This window comes from Anolis sagrei, chromosome 6 (genome assembly GCF_037176765.1).
Source record: "Anolis sagrei isolate rAnoSag1 chromosome 6, rAnoSag1.mat, whole genome shotgun sequence".
Classification (NCBI taxonomy): Eukaryota; Metazoa; Chordata; class Lepidosauria; order Squamata; family Dactyloidae; genus Anolis; species Anolis sagrei.
The window spans coordinates 4302607-4328395 of NC_090026.1; the positions used below are offsets into that span (position 1 = coordinate 4302607).

The 25789-nt window shown below is 43.4% G+C and overlaps 1 protein-coding gene across 2 annotated transcripts in view; it reads right to left on the reverse strand.

Annotated features, from left to right (window-relative positions):
* ACADVL (acyl-CoA dehydrogenase very long chain) overlaps positions 1–25789 on the reverse strand; it is a 53873-nt gene that overhangs the window by 3732 nt on the left and 24352 nt on the right. For both annotated transcript variants that reach the window (XM_060779885.2, XM_060779884.2), the window contains exons 8-17: positions 23121–23250; positions 19527–19652; positions 17557–17755; positions 17136–17240; positions 12993–13079; positions 9058–9120; positions 7113–7214; positions 6725–6822; positions 4336–4408; positions 1718–1790 (exon numbers count right to left, since the gene is read on the reverse strand). In XM_060779885.2, coding sequence (XP_060635868.2) covers positions 1718–1790; positions 4336–4408; positions 6725–6822; positions 7113–7214; positions 9058–9120; positions 12993–13079; positions 17136–17240; positions 17557–17755; positions 19527–19652; positions 23121–23250 — 1056 coding nt within the window. The remainder of the gene's footprint in view (positions 1–1717; positions 1791–4335; positions 4409–6724; positions 6823–7112; positions 7215–9057; positions 9121–12992; positions 13080–17135; positions 17241–17556; positions 17756–19526; positions 19653–23120; positions 23251–25789) is intronic.

The window sequence follows — 25789 nt, forward strand, 5'->3', positions numbered from 1 at the left end:
CAACGGAAAAATTTGTTTCTAAAATCGATTCGTTTTTTGGGGTTTTTTGCGTTTCGATATTTAAAAGAATTCCGAAATTTTCCTTTAAAAAAGTTCGATATTTACGAAATTTCGTAAATGGTAAAAAAATTACAAAACAATAACGAAACAATAACGAATCGATTCGTTAATGGCGGCAGCGATCGCGCAATACGCTAAAAAAACTTCTGAAGCTTCCCTCTCCCACTGTTGTTGACTGTTGGTGTGATATTATAATTTTTTTTCACTAATTAAACAAAAAACAACTATAAAACTTGCCCCAGACATGCGGAAATAATAACGAAACGACCTCAAACCAATAACGAAACGAATACATAACGAAATACGAAGCATTTACGAAACGAATTTAAAAATTCGTTTCGTTTTTAAGTTGCTCCAGAATGGTTCGTTATTGCTTCATTAACAAAAAAATAACGAATTTTTAACGAATTACGAATTAACGAAACGAAACCGCCCAGCCCTAATGTCTATTATTATTATTATTATTATTATTATTATTATGTTTATCATTATTTTACTGACACAAAAGCACAGTATGTCACAGCAAACGAGATTTATATCCTGGATTATTATTATTATTATTATTATTATTATTATTATGTTTATTATGATCATGTATTATTATTATTATTATTATTATGTTGTTGTTTTGTTGTTGTTGTTGTTGTTGTTGGGTTTATTAATATTATGTATTATTATTATTATTATTATTATTATTATTATTATTATGTTTATTTATATCCTGCCTTTTCCCTCCATGAAGGAGACTCAAAGTGGCTTACATTAAAAACATTTCAAAACAATTTAAAATGCAAAAAACAACATTATAATAGAATTGAACATCAAAACAAAGATGTTTTATGCTAATTGCTGTCAGTTTGGACTTATGGCAATTGTAAGAATGAGTTTCAAGGGTGCATCTACACTGTAGAATTAGCACAGTTTTGACACCGCTTTAATTGCCATAGTTCAATGCTATAGAATGCTAGGAGATGTAGTTGGGTGAGGCCTCACTTTGTCAGAGAAGGGTAAAGGAATTGGAAAACTACAACTCCCAGGATTCCACAGCATTGAAAAGGGGTAAAAGGCCTTGGAAAACTACAACTCCCAGGATTCCACAGCATTGAAAAAGGGTAAAAGGCCTTGGAAAACTACAACTCCCAGGATTCCGCAGCATTGAGCCAAAAGTAAAAGACCTTGGAAAACTACAAGTCCCAGGATTCCACAGAATTGAAAAGGGGTAAAAGGCCTTTGGAAAACTACAACTCCCAGGATTCCGCAGCATTGAGCCAAAGGTAAAAGACCTTGGAAAACTACAACTCCCGGGATTCCACAGCATTGAAAAGGGGTAACATTTCTTGGAAAATGACAACTCCCAGGATTCCACAGTATTGAAAAGGGGTAAAAGGCCTTGGAAAACTACAACTCCCAGGATTCCACAGCATTGAAAAGGGGTAAAAGGCCTTGGAAAACTACAACTCCCAGGATTCCACAGCATTGAAAAAGGGTAAAAGGCCTTGGAAAACTACAACTCCCAGGATTCCACAGAATTGAAAAGGGGTAAAAGGCCTTGAAAACTACAACTCCCAGGATTCCACAGCATTGAAAAGGGGTAAAAAGGCCTTGGAAAACTACAGCTCCCAGGATTCCACTGCAATATGGTTTAAGGCGGACTTACCGATGATCTTCTTGCCGTATTTAATGAGCTGCTCCTCCACGACTCCGGCAAAGAGATCGATGGCACGGACTGTCTTTAAAATAAAAGGCCATTAATAGAAACACACAAGGATAAGCCACTGGACACACTCTTGGAAGAGTGGAAACCCTTTCAGTCAATACATCTTTCTATCTTCCTTTTGCAAGGCTTTCACTGACTCAAAAGAGTAAAGCAGTATATTCCTGACTTTGGGCTGAGTTGGCTGAGGCTGCTGGGAGTTGTAGTCCAAAGTGCAGCGAGGAACAAAAGCGAAAGAATCAGTGAATTGGAAGCTCTGTTCTTGCAAAGCAACTCCCAATTGCTTTGCGGAATTTAGCCATTCTGACACGCAGCAAGGGAGCTTCCATGGAGTTTGGAAATTGGGGTCAAGACAAGGGAGGGACACTCTGCAATTCAAATGACTTTTACTATTATTATTATTATTATTATTATTATTATTATTATTATTACTACTACTACTAATGGTCCACTGCCACGTGTTGCTGTGGCCCAGTCTGGTGATCTGGAAAATAAAGTAATGAGAAAGTGTTGGTTTCTAATCTATGTCATGTCTTTCTGCTTGCAGGTAAACAGTATTTCTTGCTGTTTCTTTGCCAGTGTTGATGAGGAGAGTGTCTGGTTTGTCTACTCTGGAATGTTGTTGTTGTTCATTCGTTCGGTCATCTCCGACTCTTCATGACCTCATGGACCAGCCCACGCCAGAGCTCCCTGTCGGCCGTTACCACCCCCAGCTCCCTCAAGGTCAGTCCAGTCACTTCAAGGATGCCATCCATCCATCTTGCCCTTGGTCGGCCCCTCTTCCTTTTACCTTCCACTTTCCCCAGCATCATTCCCTTCTCTAGGCTTTGCTGTCTCCTCATGATGTGGCCAAAGGACTTCCACTTTGTCTCTCGTCTCCTTCCCTCCAGTGAGCAGTCGGGCTTTATTTCCTGGAGGATGGACTGGTTGGATCTTCTCGCAGTCCAAGAAACTCTCAGCACTTTCCTCCAACACCACAGCTCAAAAGCCTCTCTCTTCCTTCGCTCAGCCTTCCCGAAGGTCCAGCTCTCACATCCGTAGGTGACTACAGGGAAGACCATGGCTTGGACTAGGCAATGGATCTTGGTTGCCAGTCTGATGTCTCTACTCTTGACTATTTTATCGAGATTGGTCCTTGCTCTCCTCCCAAGAAGGAAGCGTCTTCTGATTTCCTGGCCACAGTCTGCATCTGCAGTCATCTTTGCGCCTAGAAATCCAAAGTCTGTCACGGCCTCCACATTTTCTCCCTCTATTTCCCAGTTGTCAATCATTCTTGTTGCCATAATCTTGGTTTTTTTGACGTTTAGCTGCAACCCGGCTTTTGCGCTTTCTTCTTTCACCTTGATTAGAAGGCTCCTCAGCTCCTCCTCGCTTTCGGCCATCAGAGTGGTGTCATCTGCATATCTGAGGTTGTTAATGTTTCTTCCAGCCATTTTCACCCCAGCCTTGCATTCATCCAGCCCCGCACATCCTCGCATGATGTGTTCTGCATACAAGTTAAAAAGGTTGGGTGAGAGGATGCAGCCTTGCCGGATGCCTTTCCCAATCTTGAACCCGTCTCCTGTTCCGTGGTCAGTTCTGACTGTTGCTCCTTGGTCAGATTCCTCAGGAGAGAGGGAAGGGGGCTTGGGATGCCCAGACCAACAAGAACTTGCCACCATTTATGATGATCCACACAGTCAAAGGCTTTAGAGTAGTCAATGAAGCAGAAGTAGATGTTTTTCTGAAACTCCCTGCCTTTCTCCATTATCCAGCGGATATTGGCAATCTGGTCTCTCGTTCCTCTGCCTTTTCTAAATAATTGTCCTTCTTTAGGGGTCCCTTTCAAATCTATGATACTATATCTCTCTGTGTGTGAATCAGATTTATTTCTCTATATCTCTGGCTGGATGGCTCTCTATCAGGAGGACTTTGTTTACGTTTTCTTGCCCTGGTGAAGGGAGTTGGATCGGATGGCCTTAAGTATTTCCTGTTGGTCATGGGGCTTCTGTGTGGGAAGTTTGCCCCAATTCTGTCATTCGTGGGGTTCAGAATGCTCTTAGGTGAACTGTGAATCCCAATGACTACAACTCCCAAAGGTCAAGGTCTATTTTCCTCAAACTGTCTTCATATCTGGGCATATGGAATATTTGTGCCAAGTTTGGTCCAGATCCATCATTGTTTTGAGTCCACAGTGCTCTCTCGATGTAGGTGAACTACAACTCCCAAACTCAAGGTCAAGGACCACCAATCCCATCCAGTGTTTTTTGTTGGTCATGGGAGTCCTGTGTGCCACGTCTGGTTCAATTCCATTGTTGGTGGGGTTCAGAATTCTCTTTGGTTGTAGGTCAACTATAAAGCCCAGCAACTACAACTCCCAAATGACAAAATCATAATTTTTGGAGTGATGGTCATTCCTTGTGTTGTGAGACGTTTTGTTGCCAAATTTGGTGTGATTTCGTTCATTGGTTCTTTTGTTTTTAAGGTGCTCATTATGCACAGAGCATTTATATATATATATATAGATGTGCAATATGTTTTTCCTCTCCGAGAGAGAAGCAGAATCCCCTGCGCACACTTACCTGTTCGGCACTCGAATTCAGGCTCGGGTGGACGAAGGCCTTGAGGGAAATCCCGGTTCCCAGGCCGGCTTTCCTGGTTAGGAAGGAAACAAGGTTGAGAGACGGAGACAGGAGAGGAGCCCTGTCTGAACATTTGAAAGGATGCCATAACTAAAAGAGTTCAAATGACCTGAACATTAGGAAGAATATGTGAACATAAGAACCGTTCAACTGTGGAACTCTCTGCCTCAGAGTCTGGTGGAAGCTCCTTCATTTAAGGCTTGGATGGCCATCTGTCAAGAAGGATCTGCTTGTGCTTTTCTTGCCTGGCAGAAGGGGGTTGGGCTAGATGGCCTTTGGGTGCCCCTTCCAACTTCACGGTTCTATGACTTGGATGAGACCCCCAGAGGTCATCCAGTCCACCCCCTTTGTGCCAGGCAGGAGGACACAACCAAAGCCCTCCCGACAGATGGCCATCCTGACTTTATCGCTGTTCATTCAATCCATTTTGAATGCTTCCAATCTCGAAAGTAAACGAGTTGGAAGGGACTCACTTCCGACATGCAAGAGGACACAATCTGAGCCCTCCTGACAAACGTCCATCCGGCCATACAACAGACATACTATGTTCTATGATATATCTATCGTAGAATGCTAGAGATGGAAGAGACCCCCAAGTGCCATCCAGCACAACTTCCTTCTGCCAGAAATAAGACACCATCCAAACCTTCCTGACAGATGGCCATCCCATCGTGAATAATAATAATAATAATAATAATAATAATAATAATAATAATTATTATTATTATTAAACAGAGGCTGGATGGCCATCTGTCAGGGGTGATTTGAATGCAATATTCCTGCTTCTTGGCAGGGGGTTGGACTGGATGGCCCATGAGGTCTCTTCCAACTCTTTGATTCTATGATTCTATTATTATTATTATTATTATTATTATTATTAGAAAATTCATCACACAGTCCTAGACACTTGGGAAGTGTTTGACTTGTGATTTTGTGATATGAAATCCAGCATATAGATCTCGTTTGCTGTGACATACTGTGTTTTTGTGTCAGTAAAATAATAATAATAATAATAATAATAATAATAATAATAATAGAGTTAGAAGAGACTCCAAGGGCCATCCAATCCAACCCCATTCTGCCAGAAGGAAGACACAATCAAAACTCTTCCAACAGATGGCCATCTAGCCTCTGCTTAACAACAACAACAACAGAACTATAGAAATCTTGAGTTGTAATAAGAACAACAACAACAATAATAACTATAGAAATCTTGAGTTGGAAGAGACCCTATGTGCCATTCAGTGCAACTTCCTTCTGCCAGAAGAAAGACACCAACTGATCCCTCCTGACAGTTGGCCATCTAGCCTCTAGCTTAATAATAATAATAATAATAATAATAATAATAATAAACTATAAAATCCTAGATTAGTAAGAGACCCCAAGGGCCACCCAATTCAACCTCCTTCTGCCAGATAAGAAGGTACAATCAAAGCTCTCCCAAAAGATGACCATCCAGCCTGTGTTTAATAATAATAATACAAATAATAATAAGTAAAGGTAAAGGTTTCCCCCTGATGTTAAGTCTAGTTGCGTCCGACTCTGAGGGCTTGTGCTCATCTCCATTTCCTAGCCGAAGAGCTGGTGTTGTCCGTAGACACCTTCAGGTTCATGTGGCCAGCATAACTGCATGGAGTGCCCTTACCTTCCTGCAGAAGCGGAACCTATTGATCTACTCACATTTGCATGTTTTCGAACTGTGAGATTGGCAGAAGCTGGGGCTAACAGCAGGAGCTCACTCTGCTGCCCGGATTCGAACCGCTGACTTTTTGGTCAACAAGTTTAGCAGCTCAGCGGTTTTACCCGCCGCACCAAAGCTGGGGCTAACAGTGGGAGCTCACCCCACTCCCCGGATTCGAACTGCCGACTTTTCGGTGAGCAAGTTCAGCAGCTCTGCGGTTTAACCCGCTGCGCCAAGGGTAATAATAATTATAATAATAATAATAATAGAACAACAACAACAACAACAACAATAATAGAACTGCAGAATCTAGACTTGGAATAGACCCCAAGGGTCATCCAATCCAACCCACTTCTGCCAGGCAGGTAAGACACAATCAAAGCCCCCCACCCTTCTGCTAGACAGGAAAACATCATCTAAGCCCTCCCCACAGATGGCCATCCCACATCTGTTTGCCAGGGAATGTTATTGTACTGCCGAACAGCTCTCACTGTCTTAATGTTTAAGTGGAATCTATTTTCCTGCAATTTAAATCTGTAACTCCATTGTGTCCCAGTCTCTGGCGCATCAGAAAACAAGCTTGCCTGCTTCCTATTCCATGCAACACACTTCCTAAGATGGATATGGGACTCTAAAGCCCATCTGTACCTGCGCACTCGCTTCCCAACTTCGCTGACCAGCATCCCGGCGTTCCCAATGGGGTTCTTCATGGCCCGCTGCAAGCCGCGGAGCTGGTTCCCAGCATTCTGGAGCAAAAAGAGGGAGAAAAGAAGGCCAAATGTTGCAATATCTTGGACCAGGCATGGGCCAACTTGGGCCCTCCCTCCAGATGTCTTGGACTCCAACTCCCAGCATTCCTAACAGCCTCAGGCCCCTTCCTTTTCCCCCTCAGCCGCTTAAGCGGCTGAGGGGGAAAAGGAAAGGGCCTGAGGCTGTTAGGAATGCTGGGAGTTGGAGTCCAAAACACCTGGAGGGAGGGCCCAAGTTGGCCCATGCCTGTTAGATAGAAACATAGTTCTATCTGCTAATCAGATACCTGGAATCCATTCAGGGCCACGAAGAGTCTCAGGATGTCATTGGTTCCTTCAAAGATGCGGAAGATGCGCAGGTCGCGCATGACGCGCTCCACGCCAGTGTCCTATAGAAGGAACGAGTGGGAAACATCCAAGGAAAGAATTATAGGTTGGGAGGTTTCAAACTGCATTTTTGGGGGGATGTTGTGATGTTCACAACAAGAGAAACACTGGGTGGCAACAACAACAACAACAACAACAACAATAATGGAATCCATGAATTGGTGGGTATTTTGATAAGTACATAGCTTTGCATTGAGTCTTGGTTTTTGGGTGGTTGTTGTGATGTTGGGTCTCTGTCAGCAGAGAGACACTGGGTGTCAACAACAACAACAACAACAACAGAATCCATGAATTGGTGGGTATTTCAATGAGTATGCAGCTTTGCATTGAGTCTTGGTTTTTGGGTGGATGTTGTGATGTTGGGTCTCTGTCAAAAGAGAAACACTGGGTGGCAACAATAGCAACAACAACAACAATAACAACAAAACAACAATGGAATCTATGGATGCAGAATTGGTGGGTATTTTAATGAGTATGCAGCTTTGCATTGAGTCTCGGTTTTTGGGTGGATGTTGTGATGTTGGGTCTCTGTCAAAAGAGAAACACTGGGTGGCAACAACAATAACAACAACAACAACAACAACAACAACAACGGAATCCATGAGTTGGTGGGTATTTCAATGAGTATGCAGCTTTGCATTGAGTCTTGGGTTTTGGGTGGATGTTGTGATGTTGGGTCTCTGTCAACAGAGAAACACTTGGTGGCAACAACAACAACAACAACAACAACAACAACAACAACAACAACAATGGAATCTAAGAATTGGTGGGTATTTCAATGAGATGCAGCTTTGATTTGAGTCTTGGTTTTTGGGTGGATGTTGTGATGTTGGTTCTCTGTCAAAAGGGAAACACTGGGTGGCAACAACAACAACAACAACAAAATCCATGAGTTGGTGGGTATTTCAATGAGTATGCAGCTTTGCATTGAGTCTTGGTTTTTGGGTGGATGTTGTGATGTTGGGTCTCTGTCAACAGGGAAACACTGGGTGGCAACAACAACAACAACCACAACAACAACAACAAAATCCATGAGTTGGTGGGTATTTCAATGAGTATGCAGCTTTGCACTGAGTCTTGGTTTTTGGGTGGATGTTGTGATGTTGGGTCTCTGTCAACAAAAAAGTGGGTGGCAACAACAACAACAACAACGGACCCCGAATTGGTGGGTATTTCAATGAGTATGCAGCTTTGCATTGAGTCTTGGTTTTTGGGTGGATGTTGTGATGTTGGGTTTCTGTCAAAAGAGAAACACTAGGTGGCAACAACAACAACAACAATGGAATCCATGAATTGGTGGATATTTTGATGAGTATGGAGCTTTGCATTGAGTCTTGGTTATTGGGTGGATGTTGTGATGTTGGGTCTCTGTCAACAGAGAAACACTGGGTGGCAACGGCAACAACAACAACAACAACAACAACAACGGGAATCCATGAGTTGGTGGGTATTTCAATGAGTATGCAGCTTTGCATTGAGTCTCGGTTTTTGGGTGGGTGTTGTGAAGTTGGGTCTCTGTCAACAGAGAAACACTGGGTGGTAACAACAACAACAACAACAACAACAACAACAGAATCCATGGATGCAGAATTGGAGGGTATTTTAATGAGTATGCAGCTTTGCATTGAGTCTTGGATAATACTCATAATCATAAGAATCAAAATCTCTTCTCAGTATAAGTACTCTAAAAATAAGTTATGAGTAATGAATCAGGTCTTTAAAATAATGACTAAATCCATCAATTTGAGGGAAACGGAAAAAAAGTCCCAAGTTTTGGTATCAATATCTGTGGGAATGGATATGTGTGTCCCTCCTCCTCCTCCTCCTCCTCCTCGGCCTTCTTACCTTCATGAAGCCCATTCCGCCCATCAGTTGGATGCATTCGTCAGTGACCGTCCAGGCCGCCTCCTGAGCAAGGCACAAAAAGAGAGAAAGGAGAGGTCAGAGAAAGAGAGAGTGAGGAAGAGGAGGAAAGGAAGAGATAGTGGAGGAGGAAAGAGTAAGGAGGGAAGGAGAGACCGAGGAGGATGGAAGAAAGGAAGAAAAGAAAAGAGGTGGTGGAGGGAAGAGGAAGGAAGGAACTAATTAAAGGAGGGAAGGAGGGAGGGAAGGAAGGGACGAAAGGAAAGAAGGAAAGAAGGAAAGGGAGGAAGGAAGGAGAGACTGAGGAAGAGGAGAGAAGGAGGAGATAATAGGGGAAGGAAGAGGAAGGAAGGAAGGAAGGAAAGAAGGGGTGAAAGGGAGGGAAGGAAGGAGGGTAGAGAGACTGAGAAAGAAAGGAAAATAAGAGGTAGTGGAGGAGGAAAGAGGGAAGGAGAAACTGATGAGAAAGGAAAGAAGGAAGGAAGGAAGGAAGGAAGGAAGGAAGGAAGGAAGGAAGAGATAATGGAAGGAGGAAGGGAAGGAAGGAAGGAAGAAAAGAAAGAAGGGATGAAAGGAAAGAAGGAAAGAATGGAAGGGAGGAAGGAGAGACTGAGGAAGAGGAGAGAAGGAAGAGATAGTGAAGGAAGGAAGGAAAGAAGGGGTGAAAGGGAGGGAAGGAAGGAGGGTAGAGAGACTGAGGAAGAAAGGAAGAGATAGTGAAGGAGGAAAGAGGAAGGAGGGAAGGAGAGACCGAGGAGGATGGATGGCAGGAAGGAAGGAAGGAAGGAAGGAAGGAAGGAAGGAAGGAAGAAAAGAAAGAAGGAATGCAAGGGAAGAAGGAAATGATGGAAGGGAAGAAGGAGAGACTGAGGAAGAGGAGAGAAGGAGGAGAAAGTGGGGGAAGAGTAAGGAAGGAAAGAAGGGGTGGGAGGGAGGGAGGGAAGGAAGGTGGAGAGACCGAGGAAGGAAGGAAAGGAAGTGGAGGAGAGAAAAGAAAGGAAATAACAGATTAATGGAAGGAGTGAGGAAAGAAGGAAGGAAATAAGGGATGAAACGAAGGGAGGGAGGGGGTGAAGGAAGAAAGGAAGAAGGGAAGGATGGAAGGAAAGAAAGAAGTAGGGACTGAGAAGGATTGACCGAAAGGAAGGAGGCGGAGGAGAGAAAAGGGAGTAACTGCTTAATGGAAGGAGGGAAGGGAAGGGAGGAAGGGAGGAAGGGAGGGAGGAAGGAAGGAAGGAAGGAAGGAAGGAAAGAAGGAAGGAGAAGGAAAGAGGGAGGGATGGAGGAAGGAGGGAGGGAAGGTGGAGAGACTGAGAAGGATGGAAGGAAGGAATGGAGGTGGAGGAGAGAAGAGGAAGAAGGAAGTCATTAATAGAAGGGGGAGGGAAAGAGAAAAAGGAAGGAAGGAAGGAAGGAAGGAAGGAAGGAAGGAAGGAAGGTGGGTGGGTGGGTGGGAAGAAAGGAGGTGGAGGAGACAAGAGGAAGAAGAAAGACATTAATAGAAGGGGTAAAGAGAAAAAAGAAGGAAGGAAGGAAGGAAGGAGGGAGGGAGGGAGGGAGGGTGGTGAGACTTAGAAGAATGGAAGAAAGGAGGTGGAGGAGAGAAGAGGAAGAAGAAAGACATTAATAGAAGGGGGAAAAGGAAGGAAGGAAGGAAGGAAGGAAGGAAGGAAGGAAGGGAGGGAGGGAGGGAGGGGGGAAGGAGGGAGGGAGGGTGGTGAGACTTAGAAGAATGGAAGAAAGGAGGTGGAGGAGAGAAGAGGAAGAAGAAAGACATTAATAGAAGGGGGTAAAGAGAAAAAAGAAGGAAGGAAGGAAGGAAGGAAGGAGGGAGGGAGGGAGGGAGGGTGGTGAGACTTAGAAGAATGGAAGAAAGGAGGTGGAGGAGAGAAGAGGAAGAAGAAAGACATTAATAGAAGGGGGTAAAGAGAAAAAAGAAGGAAGGAAGGAAGGAAGGAAGGAGGGAGGGAGGGAGGGAGGGTGGTGAGACTTAGAAGAATGGAAGAAAGGAGGTGGAGGAGAGAAGAGGAAGAAGAAAGACATTAATAGAAGGGGGAAAAGGAAGGAAGGAAGGAAGGAAGGAAGGAAGGAAGGAAGGAAGGAAGGAAGGAAGGAAGGAGGGAGGGAGGGAGGGAGGGGGGAAGGAGGGAGGGAGGGTGGTGAGTCTTAGAAGAATGGAAGAAAGGAGGTGGAGGAGAGAAGAGGAAGAAGAAAGACATTAATAGAAGGGGGAAAAGGAAGGAAGGAAGGAAGGAAGGAAGGAAGGAAGGAAGGAAGGAGGGAGGGAGGGAGGGAGGGAGGGAGGGTGGTGAGACTTAGAAGAATGGAAGAAAGGAGGTGGAGGAGAGAAGAGGAAGAAGAAAGACATTAATAGAAGGGGGAAAAGGAAGGAAAGAAGGAAGGAAGGAAGGAAGGAAGGAGGGAGGGAGGGAGGGAGGGAGGGGGGAAGGAGGGAGGGAGGGTGGTGAGACTTAGAAGAATGGAAGAAAGGAGGTGGAGGAGAGAAGAGGAAGAAGAAAGACATTAATAGAAGGGGGAAAAGGAAGGAAGGAAGGAAGGAAGGAAGGAAGGAAGGAAGGAAGGAAGGAAGGAGGGAGGGAGGGAGGGAGGGAGGGAGGGGGGAAGGAGGGAGGGAGGGTGGTGAGACTTAGAAGAATGGAAGAAAGGAGGTGGAGGAGAGAAGAGGAAGAAGAAAGACATTAATAGAAGGGGGAAAAGGAAGGAAGGAAGGAAGGAAGGAAGGAAGGAAGGAAGGAAGGAAGGAAGGAAGGAGGGAGGGAGGGTGGTGAGACTTAGAAGAATGGAAGAAAGGAGGTGGAGGAGAGAAGAGGAAGAAGAAAGACATTAATAGAAGGGGGAAAAGGAAGGAAAGAAGGAAGGAAGGAAGGAAGGAAGGAAGGAAGGAAGGAGGGAGGGAGGGAGGGAGGGAGGGAGGGAGGGAGGGAGGGAGGGGGGAAGGAGGGAGGGTGGTGAGACTTAGAAGAATGGAAGAAAGGAGGTGGAGGAGAGAAGAGGAAGAAGAAAGACATTAATAGAAGGGGGAAAAGGAAGGAAGGAAGGAAGGAAGGAAGGAAGGAAGGAAGGAAGGAAGGAGGGAGGGAGGGAGGGAGGGAGGGAGGGAGGGAGGGAGGGGGGAAGGAGGGAGGGAGGGTGGTGAGACTTAGAAGAATGGAAGAAAGGAGGTGGAGGAGAGAAGAGGAAGAAGAAAGACATTAATAGAAGGGGGAAAAGGAAGGAAGGAAGGAAGGAAGGAAGGAAGGAAGGAGGGAGGGAGGGAGGGAGGGAGGGAGGGGGGAAGGAGGGAGGGAGGGTGGTGAGACTTAGAAGGATGGAAGAAAGGAGGTGGAGGAGACAAGAGGAAGAAGAAAGACATTAATAGAAGGGGGAAAGAGAAAAAGGAAGGAAGGAAGGAAGGAAGGAAGGAAGGAAGGAAGGAAAGACGGAAGGAGGGAGGGAGGGTGGGAGACTTAGAAGGATGGAAGGAAAGAAAGGAGGTGGAGGAGACAAGAGGAAGAAGAAAGTCATTAATAGAAGGGGAGGGAAAGAGAAAAAGAAGGAAAAAAAGAAAGAAAGAAAGAAAGAAAGAAAGAAAGAAAGAAAGAAAGAAAGAAAGGAAGGAAGGAAGGAAGGAAGGAAGGAAGAAAGGTAAGTAGGTAGGTATGGAAGGCAGGTGGGCAATATTGAAGAGGAAAGAAGGGGGAGAAAGAAAAGAATGGAAAGGAAAGGGTGTTCCTACATTGAAACGGGGTTTGCCTTCACCCTCCTCCAAAGGCAAACCCCTTCTGAAAAAATCTTGCCAAGCAAACCCCATGACAGGTTTGTGTTAAGATCACTGTAAATGGGCAATGGAGGCACACAAGGGCAATGAAGAAAAGCCAAAGTGTTCCGTAACCCGGGTCTTCTTTTGCGTAACTTACCGAACCAAAGATTTTGCTGATGGCTGCCTCGGTTTGGAAGTCCGTCGCTCCCTGGTCCATGTTGGCGCTAATCATGTACGCCATGGACTGCGGAGGGAAAAGAAGACAGAGCTGATCTGTTACTGAACATTTATTACAACGCATGCACAAAACTATATCTATATCTATACACACACACACGCACACACATATACTAGCCGTCCCATGCCACGTTGTTGTGGCTCACATGGGGGTTCTGTGTGGGAGGTTTGGCCCAATTCTATAGTTGGTGGGGTTCAGAATGCTCTTTGATTGCAGATGAACTATAAATCCCAGCATCTACAACTCCCAAATGTCAAGATTCTATTTTCCACAAACTCCACCAGAGTTCACATTTGGGCATATTGAGTATTCGTGTAGAGTTTGGTCCAGATCCATCATTGTTTAAGTCCACAGTGCTCTCTGGATGTAGGTGAACTACAACTCCAAAACCAAAGGGCACTGCCCACCAAACCCTTCCAGTATTTTCTATTGGTCATGGGAGAACTGTGTGCCAAGTTTGGTTCAATTCCATCCTTGGTGGGGTTCAGAATGCTCTTTGATTGTAGGTGAACTATAAATCCCAACAACTACAACTCCCAAATGACAAAATAAAAATTTTTTAGTGAAGGACATTCATTGGCTGTTAGGTGTCTTGTGTCCAAATTTGGTGTCGATTCCCCCAGTGGTTTTTGAGTTCTGTTAATCCCACAAATGAACATTATATCCATCCTTCGTGTGGGATGCCGGTCCCGGAAACCCAAATAGCGCATGGTGCGCTCCAAGATCTGGCACAGTTTTCTGCTCAAGGTGAACATGACCCCACATGGATGCCAGCATTCATTTAATGGGGATGTTCTGCAAATCTGGTGAAGTTGTGGTTTTCTCCCACTATTAATTAGTATGAATTCCTCGCTGCTGTTTAGGCCAACGGATCCCCATCGGAACCATGTATTGCTAGGAGACAGCAGTAATTTCGTTACTACGCATCTTGCTAATTTTGCTCTGGTTGCTAGAAACCTGGGAGCTCGGCGCCCAAACCACACGCTTCTCAGATCCCTGCAGGTTGGTTTCAAGGCTGTAATCACCCATAATATTGTTATTTAATTTTTGTAAATTAATATTGCAGCTTAATTGGGGTTTTTTAATGTACTAGTGTATATACGAGGCTTGAATGAAAAGTAATGCCTCCACCTTCGTAACTCCTCAACAGATGGCAGTACTGGTATGCAGCAGGTACTGACTTGTTCAGTAGATTCTCCTCTACAGTTTCTGCTGTCAAGAATTCAATGACTGGACGTTGCTTAAGTCGCATTGACCGACCGTCTGTGCAGGGTTCCATACTTCACACTTTAACAACACAACTGTTCAATGCTAAGGCTTCCTGCCAAAATGGAACTGTAGAGGAGAGTCTACTGAACAAGCCAGTACCTGCCGCATACCAGTACTGGCATCTGTTGAGGAGTTACGAAGGTGGAGGCATTACTTTTCATTCAACCCTTGTATATCCGGTGTTGCCAGGGTATGCATTTTCTTTTTGGCTCTTTCTTTCCTTCCTCTATTTCCCTGACACACCTTCACCTCTCCTTCTTTTCTTTTCTTTCTTTCCTCCCTTCCTTTGTCTCTTCTTTCTTCCCTTCGTTTCTCTTACCTTCTTTCTTTCCTTCCCCTTACACCTTTTCTTTTTCCCCTTCCTTCCTTCTTTCCTTCCCTCCTTTTTCTATCTTCCCCAGCTCCCTTCTCCCTTCCTTTCTTTCCCTCTCTTTCTTTCCCTCTCTCTCTCCTTCCTTCCTTCCTTCCCCTCATACACGTCTCCTAGCAGAAATCATTTCGCTATAATATAAATTATATTATAATATAAATATAAATATTATAATATCATAATATAATATAATAATTATCCCAAAGGGGATAATAACATCCCATAATAAAATTTTATTCTAATATAATTTATTAATATAAATCACAATATAATATAAATATTATAATATCATAATATAATATAATAATTATCCCAAAGGGGATAATAACATCCCATAATAAAATTTTATTCTAATACAATTTATTAATTTAGATTATATTATAATATAAATATTATAATATCATAATATAATATAATAATTATCCCAAAGGGGATAATAACATCCCATAATAAAAATTTATTCTAATACAATTTATTAATATAAATTATATTATAATATAAACTATATAAATATCATAATATCATAATATAATATAATAATTATCCCAAAGGGGATAATAACATCCCATAATAAAAATTTATTCTAATATAATTTATTAATATAAATACTATTATAATATAAATTATATAAATATTATAATATCACAATATAATATAATATAATAATTATCCCAAAGGGGATAATAACATCCCATAATAAAATTTTATTCTAATGCAATTTATTAATATAAATTATATTATAGTATAATTTTTATAAATATTATAATATAATATAATAATTATCCCAAAGGGGATAATAACATCCCATATTACACTATGTAATAACATTTGGAAAAAAATATCTGTTCCTAGTCTGAAAAAGTTATTTCCTGTTTAATCGTGAAGTCCTTACTTTGAAAGGAGTTCTACTCCAAAATCTTCATTTTTGTGGCTGCCACAAAATAGGTTGAACTGGTTGAGACTCGATGATGAGAGATTCATTGAAAAACTAGAGCAAAATAGAGCAGGATGTCTCTCTTGCAAAGTTTTGGTAGTTTAATAAACTTTTCCCATATTTTTATGATAGAACCAATTAGGAAATGTGTCAGGTTTTACAATGTATTGCAATGTAATGCAGCTGAGTCATGCACTGCTAATAGGCTTCTATTGGAAATGCTGAGTCATGCATTAACTGTATAGAGAACTTCATTTGGGGAATGTGTTCTGGCCTAGTCCAGGTGATTGTGAATGATGTAATCCTGGGTCTGAGTTGAGTCAATGAGTTGGGAACCAATCGGTGATTGCTATGTGTAAATGAATTGTATGTATAAATGAATAGTGTCTAGATTGCTATGCGTAAATGAATAGTGTCTAGATCTAGGGAAGTCATGCTACCCCTCTATTCTGCTTTGGTTAGACCACACCTGGAATATTGTGTCCAATTCTGGGCACCACAATTCAAGAGAGATATTGACAAGCTGGAATGTGTCCAGAGAAAGAGGGTGACTAAAATGATAAAAGGTCTGGAGAACAAGCCCTATGAGGAGCGGCTTAAGGAGCTGGGCATGTTTAGCCTGAAGAAGAGAAGGCTGAGAGGAGACATGATGAGGGCCATGTATAAATATGTGAGAGGAAGCCACAGGCAGGAGGGAGCAAGCTTCCTTTCCGCTTCCTTGGAGACTAGGATGCAATGGAACAATGGCTTCAAACTACAAGAAAGGAGATTCCATCTGAACATAAGGAAGAACTTCCTGACTGTGAGAGCCGTTCAGCAGTGGAACTCTCTGCCCCAGAGTGTGGTGGAGGCTCCTTCTTTGGAAGCTTTTAAGCAGAGGCTGGATGGCCATCTGTCAGGGGTGATTTGAATGCAATATTCCTGCTTCTTGGCAGAATGGGGTTGGACTGGATGGCCCATGAGGTCTCTTCCAACTCTTTGATTCTATGATTCTATGATTGTGAATGATACAATCCTGGGTCTGAGTTGAGTCAATGAGTTGGGAACCAATCGGTGATTGCTATGTGTAAATGAATTGTATATAAGGAAGTCGTGTACAGTGTATATTTCTCCTTGTGCTGTGATGTTGTTCGTCGAAGGCTATATGTAATTAAAGAACCTGTCTGCTAAGACAAGATATAACTGTATGCTGTGGTAAGTCTGTAATATCATCTAGACTAAGGGGAAAGACAATGGTAAAACTGACAATGGCCGGGCATGTGCTCAAGTGTCCGTAAAAGGTTCCAGTGTGACTGCAGGCTGTGGGAGCAGTTGACTGAAAATACTGTGCAGAAAGAAGCTACTGGAAAGCGCTGAAGTTGTGCAACTGATCTGCTGCTGAATTGTGAAGTTAATCTCAACAAAATGACATTTATAGCCCTGGGACAAAAACCATAGTGTTACATAGTGTTATCAAACGGCTTTGGAAAGGCCATGCGCCTTTGCTCACCTCCGTCACGTACTGGAGCATGGCCATCCGCGCCAACTTCTCCTGAATTGTTCCGAAGTTATGGATTTTATCCCCAAACTGGGTCCGGTTTGCAGCAAAATCCGCCTTTTGTGATGACGGGCGAGGGAGGGGAAATAAAGGGGAGACAATGAGACCTGGTGGTGATGGATCACGACGAAGAGAGGAAGAATTGAGATGAAGGTGAAGAGAAAGAAGAGCAATTAAATTGCATCCACGGTGTGGAATTAATGCAGTTTTATTCCCCCTTTGACAAAGTGTTGGTGCCTCTCCAAATCACAGTTTCCAGAATTCCACAGACTTGAGCCATGACAATTAAAGTGGTACCAAACTGCATTAACTCCACAGTGTAGATGTGTCAACAGAGACGCAAACTACCCATAGGGTGCAGGAGGTCGCTCACCGCTTTGCTGATGACCCCGCGCATGGTGCCGGCCAAGGCGGCAGCCATCCCGAAGCGCCCGTTGTTGAGGATGTTCATGGCCACCTTGAACCCGGCACCGGGACCCCCCAAGACGTTCTCGGCTGGGATGCGGACCCCGTCAAAGTGGACCTCCGCCGTGTTGGAGGCCTTGATGCCCATCTTCTTCTCTGGGGGTCCGCTAGAAAAGGGAGAAAGCACATTAATTATGTATGTGTATATATATATATATATATATATATATATATATATATATACACACACACACACACACACTTATTTCCCAGGCATTGGAACCATATGTGGGCCTATGACACTTACAATCTTCATTTCAGCACACAGGAAGATACTAAGGGTGCATCTTCACTGCAGACTTAATGCATTCCGACCCCACTTTGACTGTCGTAGCTCAATACTATGAAGTCTTGAAAGTTGTAGTTTTACAAGGTCTTTCTCTGCTCGCCATCAAATAGTGTTGACATGCTATTTGGTGGGAGTTGAAGTCCAAAACACCTGGAGGAGGGCTGAAGTTTGCCCATGCCTAAGTTAAAGTTTGTTTGTTTGTTTGTTTACGTCATTTCTATCCTGCCCATATCAGCCGATTCAGGGTGGCGTATAATCAATATTATTGGTAATAATAATGGTATTATTATTATTATTATTATTGTATTATTATTATGGCCTGTTGAATGAACTGCCAAAAGAAGAGATCCAACACTTAAACGAGGTGTTGGAATTTAAAATGCAATGGAAGACCCATCTCTTCCTGCAGAAGGCGATCCAGTCAATCATAAGTATTGATATTCCATCTATTGGAACGATGTGTCAGTTCTGTTTTTGTTTGGCCCAAGTTTTCTCTATCTATCTATCTATCTATCTATCTATCTATCTATCTATCTATCTATCTATTCACCTATCTACCTACCTACCCACCCACCTGTCTACCTACCTACCTACCCACCTGTCTATCTACCTGTCTATCTACCTACCCACCTACCTATCTACCTGCCCACCTACCTATCTACCTACCCATCTATCTACCTACCTGTCTGTCTATCTACCTACCCATCCAACTATCTACCTACCCACTTACCTATCTATCTATCTATCTGTATCTATCTATCTATCTATCTATCTATCTATCTATCTATCTGCCTGTCTTCTGTCTGTCTGTCTACCCACCCACCCATCTATCTATCTACCTACCCACCTATCTACCCACCTGTCTGTCTACCCACCCACCCACCCACCCACCCACCCACCCATCCACCTACCTACCTACCTTCCTTCCTTCCTTCCTTCCTTCCTTCCTTCCTTCCTACCTACCTACCTACCTATCCACCTATCTACCTGTCTGTCTATCTATCTAGCCATCTATCCATCTGTCTAGCTGTCTACCTATCTATCTACCTGTCTACATACCTATCTACTTACCTTATCTATCTACATATATAAAAATGCTCTATTCGTTTTGAGTTACATCATAACTCAAAATTCGCTGGACTAATTGCCACCAAATCTGGCCACAAGACACCTACTAACCCAAGGAGTGAGCATCACTCAAAAAAATGATTTTTGTCATTTGGGAGTTGTAGTTGCTGGGATTTATAGTTCACCTACCATCAAAGAGCATTCTGAACTCCACCAGCGATGGAATTGAACCAAACGTAGCACACAGAACTCCCACGACCAATAGAAAACACAAGAAGGGTTTGGTGGGCATTGGCTTTGAGTTAGGGAGTTGTAGTTCACCTACGTTCAGAGAGCACCGTGGACTCAAACAATGATGGATCTGGAACAAACTTGGCACGAATACTCAATACGCCCAAATGTGAACACTGGTGGAGTTTGGAGAAATAGACCTTGACATTTAAGAGTTGTAGTTATTGGGATTTATAGTTCACTTACAATAACAGAGCATTCTGAACCCCACAACCTCCCACGCTACTCACGTCGTGACCCCTCCAAAGGACCGCTCCACGATGAAGGCGGTGATCTTGTCCTTCACTTCGCCCGTTGTCTCGTCCTTCACCGGCGTCCGCGCAAAAACGGTGAAGATGTCAGCAATGCCGCCGTTGCTGCAAGAGATGGCATGAGTCAAGACTGAGATGCAGCAGCTAAAAAGACCAAGGCAATTCTGGGCAGCATCAATATTGTTTAGAGCAGGCATGGGCAAACTTGGGCCCTCCAGGTGTTTTGGACTGCAACTCCCACAATTCCTAACAGCCTACCGGCTGTTAGGAATTGTGGGAGTTGCAGTCAAAAACACCTGGAGGGCCCAAGTTTGCTGGTGGGCTGTTAGGAATGGTGGGAGTTGCAGTCCAAAACACCCGGAGGGCCCAAGTTTGCCAGCAGGCTATTAGGAATGGTGGGATGTGCAGTCCAAAACACCCGGAGGGCCCAAGTTTGCCAGCAGGCTGTTAGGAATGGTGGGATTTGCAGTCCAAAACACCTGGAGGGCCCAAGTATGCCAGTAGGCTGTTAGGAATGGTGGGAGTTGCAGTCCAAAACACCCAGAGGGCCCAAGTTTGCCAGCAGGCTGTTAGGAATGGTGGGATGTGCAGTCCAAAACACCCGGAGGGCCCAAGTTTGCCAGCAGGCTGTTAGGAATGGTGGGAGTTGCAGTCCAAAACACCTGGAGGGCCCAAGTTTGCAGGTAGGCTATTAGGAATGGTGGGATTTGCAGTCTAAAACACCTGAAAGGGCCCAAGTTTGCCAGCAGGCTATTAGGAATGGTGGGATGTGCAGTCCAAAACACCCGGAGGGCCCAAGTTTGCCAGCAGGCTGTTAGGAATGGTGGGATTTGCAGTCCCACACACCTGAAAGGGCCCAGGTTTGCCCATAGGCTGTTAGGAATGGTGGGAATTGCAGTCCAAAACACCTGGAGGGCCCAATCTGCCGGTAGGCTGTTAGGAATGGTGGGATTGTAGGAATGTTAGGAATGGCTGGGAGTTGTAGTCCATGGGATTTGCACCTGTGTGTACTTCCTAATGCAAGCAAACATAGCGTGCAACCTGCTAAGCTAAGCTAAGCAGAAAAAATGAAATGCAAACATACAGAATGGGGGACAATGCCTGGCTCGAGAGCAGTACGTGTGAAAAAGATCTTGGAGTCCTCGTGGACAGGAAGATGAACATGAGCCAGGAATGTGATGTGGCGGCAAAAAAAGCCAATGGGATTTTGGCCTGTATCAAGAGGAGCCTAGTATCTAGATCTAGGGAAGTCCTGCTACCCCTCTATTCTGCTTTGGTTAGACCACATCTGGAATACTGTGTCCAATTCTGGGCACCACAATTCAAGAGAGATATTGACAAGCTGGAATGTGTCCAGAGGAGGGCGACTAAAATGATTAAGGGTCTGGAGAACAAGCCCTATGAGGAGCGGCTTAGGGAACTGGGCATGTTTAGCCTGAAGAAGCGAAGGCTGAGAGGAGATATGATAGCCATGTATAAATATGTGAGAGGAAGCCACAGGGAGGAGGGAGCAAGCTTGTTTTCTGCTTCCTTGGAGACTAGGACGCAATGGAACAATGGCTTCAAACTACAAGAGAGGAGATTCCATCTGAACATGAGGAAGAACTTCCTGACTGTGAGAGCCGTTCAGCAGTGGAACTCTCTGCCCCGGAGTGTGGTGGAGGCTCCTTCTTTGGAAGCTTTTAAGCAGAGGCTGGATGGCCATTTGTCAGGGGTGATTTGAATGCAATATTCCTGCTTCTTGGCAGAATGGGGTTGGACTGGATGGCCCACGAGGTCTCTTCCAACTCTTTGATTCTTTGATTCTATGATTCTATGAACATTCCAGCAGAGTTTCAACAGGATTTCAATTATGGAAATCTTATTTTAAAAATATATTTGGAAGTAAACGATAGTATGTTCCCATCTGGGGCGTTTTCCCCTCGCTTTCTTGCGCTTGGCATTTCAAGAGTGCCAGCGCTTCTTCTCCGGCACCTGAGTCATTACAACCAGACATCAGATGCGCCGTGCTGACAAATTTAGTACAGTTATACAACAAGGAGGGAGATAGAGAGAGAGGGAAAAGGAAGGGGAGGACGTAGGCGCATGGTATATTCTTTTTAGGGGGTGGGGAAGACACCCGCTTGCTTCTGAACATGTGCAGAGTGCGACTGCCCACCTGGATCACTTGCGCCGAGGCTATGCGCAGGAAGGCAGCCAACTGATAAGGGAGGAAAAAGGGTGTGCAAGTATGTTTGGGAAACTTTCCTCTGGACAGATTTGCTCCTTAGCCATAAACAAAAATACTTTTTGCAATGTTTATGGGAGCAAGATCCCTCCAAAAGTGCAAAACTCCTAAATATAAGCCTGCTATGATTATCTATCTATCTATTTATTTATCTGGAAACAACCCAAGGCATTTCCAGGTCCTCCTTGTTGGATTGTGTTTATTATATGTGTATTTGTGTGTGTGCGTATATGTGTGTGTGTATATCTATATAAATAAAAATGTAATGTTCGTTTGTGGGATTAACATAACTCAAAAACCACTGGATGAATTGACACCAAATTTGGACACAAGACACCTAACAACCCAATGTATGTCCTTCACTCAAAAAATTGATTTTGTCAATCAGGAGTTGTAGTTGCTGGAATTTATAGTTCACCTATAATCAAAGAGCATTCTGAACTCCACCAACGATGGAATATAACCAAACTTGGCACACAGGCCTCCCATGGCCAACAGAAAATACTAGCAGCATTTGGTGCTTTGACCTTGAGTTTGGGAGTTGTAGTTCACCTACATCCAGAGAGAACTGTGGACTCAAACAAGGATGGATCTGGCCCAAACTTGGCATGAATATTCCATATGCCCAAATATGAACATAGATGGAGTTTGGGGGGAAACAGACCATGGCATTTGGGAGTTGTAGTTGCTGGGATTTATAGTTCACCTACAATCACAGAGCATTCTGAACCCTACCAATGATAGAATTGGGCCAAACCTCCCACACAGAACCCCCATGACCACCAGAGCCCACAAATGATGGATCTGGGCCAAATATAACACACAGTACACATCATGACCAACTCTACATACTGGTGAAGTTGGGGTGGGCGGGGGCAATTGGCCCTGCATGATGGAAATTGTAGTCCACCCACTTCCAGAGAATACTGTGAACCCCACCAATGATGGCTCTGGGTCAAACTTTGCACACATACCCATCATGACCAACTTTCAGTGCTGGGAGGGTTTGGGGGAGATTGACTATTCATGATGGGAGTTGTAGTTCACCCATATCCTTATACATTTGGTAATGGGACCGTTAATAAAATCCGAAACCAAACAATGAGTCTTTCTAATGTTTATCTCTAGAAAATACCTATCCCAGATATCAACTAAATTAGTAATATGATTTCTATCTGTACACACACTCCAAACACTCTGGAATTTACTCATACAAGGGTTAGACGGAGATATTCCTAAAGGTGAAACTGTAATTCAACTGATACTATAGAATGCTATGCAATTTGGGAAGGGGGTGCTATGTGTTGCAGTCCAAACCTCTCCCTTTATGTGCTTCCCAAACCCACCTGATCCAGATCTTGCTTCCGTTCAGGGTGTAGTACTTGCCGCAGGGGCTGAGCTCTGCTGTCGAACGGATGGAGGCCGCATCCGAACCGCTGGAAGGCTCCGTCAGGCAATAGGCGGCAATGGTCTCCCCTGGAGGAAGGGGGAGAAATGAGTGGGTAAGCATGGCTTAGCGTTCTGAATGTTAGGCTGTGGGTCACGGCCCCAAATGGGATCTCCATCGCTCAATCTTCAGGTACTGAAAAAAGTGGCCATAGTAAAAGTTTTCCGGGGAAGGTATAGCTTAGCGGACTGAGTGTTAGGCTGTGGGTCACGGCTCCAAATGGGGTCACCTTCGTTCAATGTTGGGGTCCTGAAAAAAGTGGCCATAGTAAAAAAAATTCAAATGCCACCTAGTGGCTGTTTATGGCATTACACAAATACATTGTGCAGTGATTACAGAAGATGCTTCAGCCGTACTTCATAAAAAGGAAAAAAAAAAACGCTTTGCAAATGCTGGCTTGTTATCAGCAAATGTTTGATTTTGATATCTATATCTATATATAGAATCATAGAATCATAGAATCAAAGAGTTGGAAGAGACCTCATGGGCCATCCAGTCCAACCCCTGCCAAGAAGCAGGAATATTGCATTCAAATCACCCCTGACAGATGGCCATCCAGCCTCTGTTTAAAAGCTTCCAAAGAAGGAGCCTCCACCACACTCCAGATAGATAGATAGAAAGATAGATAGATAGATCAATTATATATAAATATATATAATGTTGTTCATTCGTTCAGTTGTTTCCGACTCTTCATGACTTCATGGAGCAGCCCACGCCAGAGCTCCCTGTTGGCCATCACCACCCCCAGCTCCTTCCAGGTCAATCCAGTCACTTCAAGGATGCCATCCATCCATCTTACCCTTGGTCGGCCCCTCTTCCATTGTCTTCTCTAAGCTTTCCTTTCTTCTCATGATGTGGCCAAAGTACTTCATCTTGGCCTCTACTATTCTTCCCTCCAATGAGCAGTCATATTATATAATATCTATCTATCTATCTATCTATCTATATAATATCTATATCTATCTATCTAATATCTATATATATTATATTTACTAGCCGTCCCATTCCACACATTGCTGTGGCCCAGTCTGTGTAAATGTGCTTTGTGTTTATCTATTTGTTTATATTGTGATTTTATATTGTTTTGGTTGCCTATTTTGTACTTTTTAATTATTTTCATTATATTTTATTGATGTATTATTTTATGTTGTATATTTGCTTTGTTGCAATTGTTGGGCTTGGCCTCATGTAAGCGACCCGAGTCCCCTTGGGGAAATTGTGGCGGGGTATAAATAAAGTTTTATTTATTTATTTATTTATTTATTTATTTATTTATTATATGTGTATATATGTTTGTGTGTATATATGTGCATATATGTGTGCTTGTGTGTGTATATATATGGTTTTGCACATGCATTGTAATGTGTGTTTTATTTTTGGCTTTTTAAGTCCCTTCTGTTGTATTTTTCAGTGTTTTTATGAGCGATGGTCACTCGTTGGCCTGAGAGGTGTCTTGTGTCCAAATTTGGTGTCAATTCGTCCAGTGGTTTTTGAGTTATGTTCATCCCACGAATGAATATTACACTTTTATTTATATAGATGTATTATATCTATATATATTTATATTTATATCTATATTTATTTATATATATAATATATAATATATATATATTATATTTTTTATATTTTATATAGCTGCAAAAAAAACCTCAAGTCAGTGGAAAATATTAAGAAACTCTGCTCTACACTGCAGAATTGAATAGGCAGTGCATATGAATTATAATGAATTATAGGAAATCGGAATTACGGATGACGAGATTGGATTAAGATTTTAGTTATGAGACGCTAATGAGTTGTTTATTGATGTTTATTGGTGTTAATTGCTTAGTGTATTATTGTATTAATTGTTTTTAAATGGTTTGTATGATGCTAGCATTGAATTTTTGCTGCTGTTTGTTGTTAACCGCTCTGAGTCGCCTAAGGGCTGAGAAGACCGGTATACAAATAAAGTAAATAAATAAAAAGTAAATATCTTGACTGTCCAGTCTCCATGTTATGGGATACTGAGAGTTGTAGTTTTGCAAGCCCTTTGGCCCTATTTTTCCTCCAAATGCTGGTGGCTCGTCAACTACAATTCCCATCTTTCTGTAGCTTTGAGCCATGGCAATGAAAGCGATGTCAAACGGCATTTAATTCGATAGCATAGATGTGTTCCATGACTCTGGAGATCAGGTTTGTTCCCTTCTGCACCAGAGACTAGGACTCAATGGAAGCATGGATTCAAACCGCAGGGGAAGAAAGATTCCACCTGAAGATCTGGAAGAGCTATTTGTATAATGGAAGTTTTCAGCAAAGGTCGTCAAGAGGGAGGGCTTGCATTGTGTCTTCATGCCTAGCAGAACGGGGTTGGACTGGATGGCCTTTGGGGGGTCCCTTCCAACTCTAGGAGTCTTCGATCCTATAGCCCTATTTCTCCATGAACCTGCCAATGCCTGTGAGGCTGGATGGCCATCTGCTGGGAGGGATTAGATGCTGTCTTCCTGCCTGGCAGGAAGGGGGTTGGACTGGATGGCCCTTGGGTGCCCCTTCTTTGGAAGTTTTCAAAGCAGAGCCTGGTTGGCCATCTGT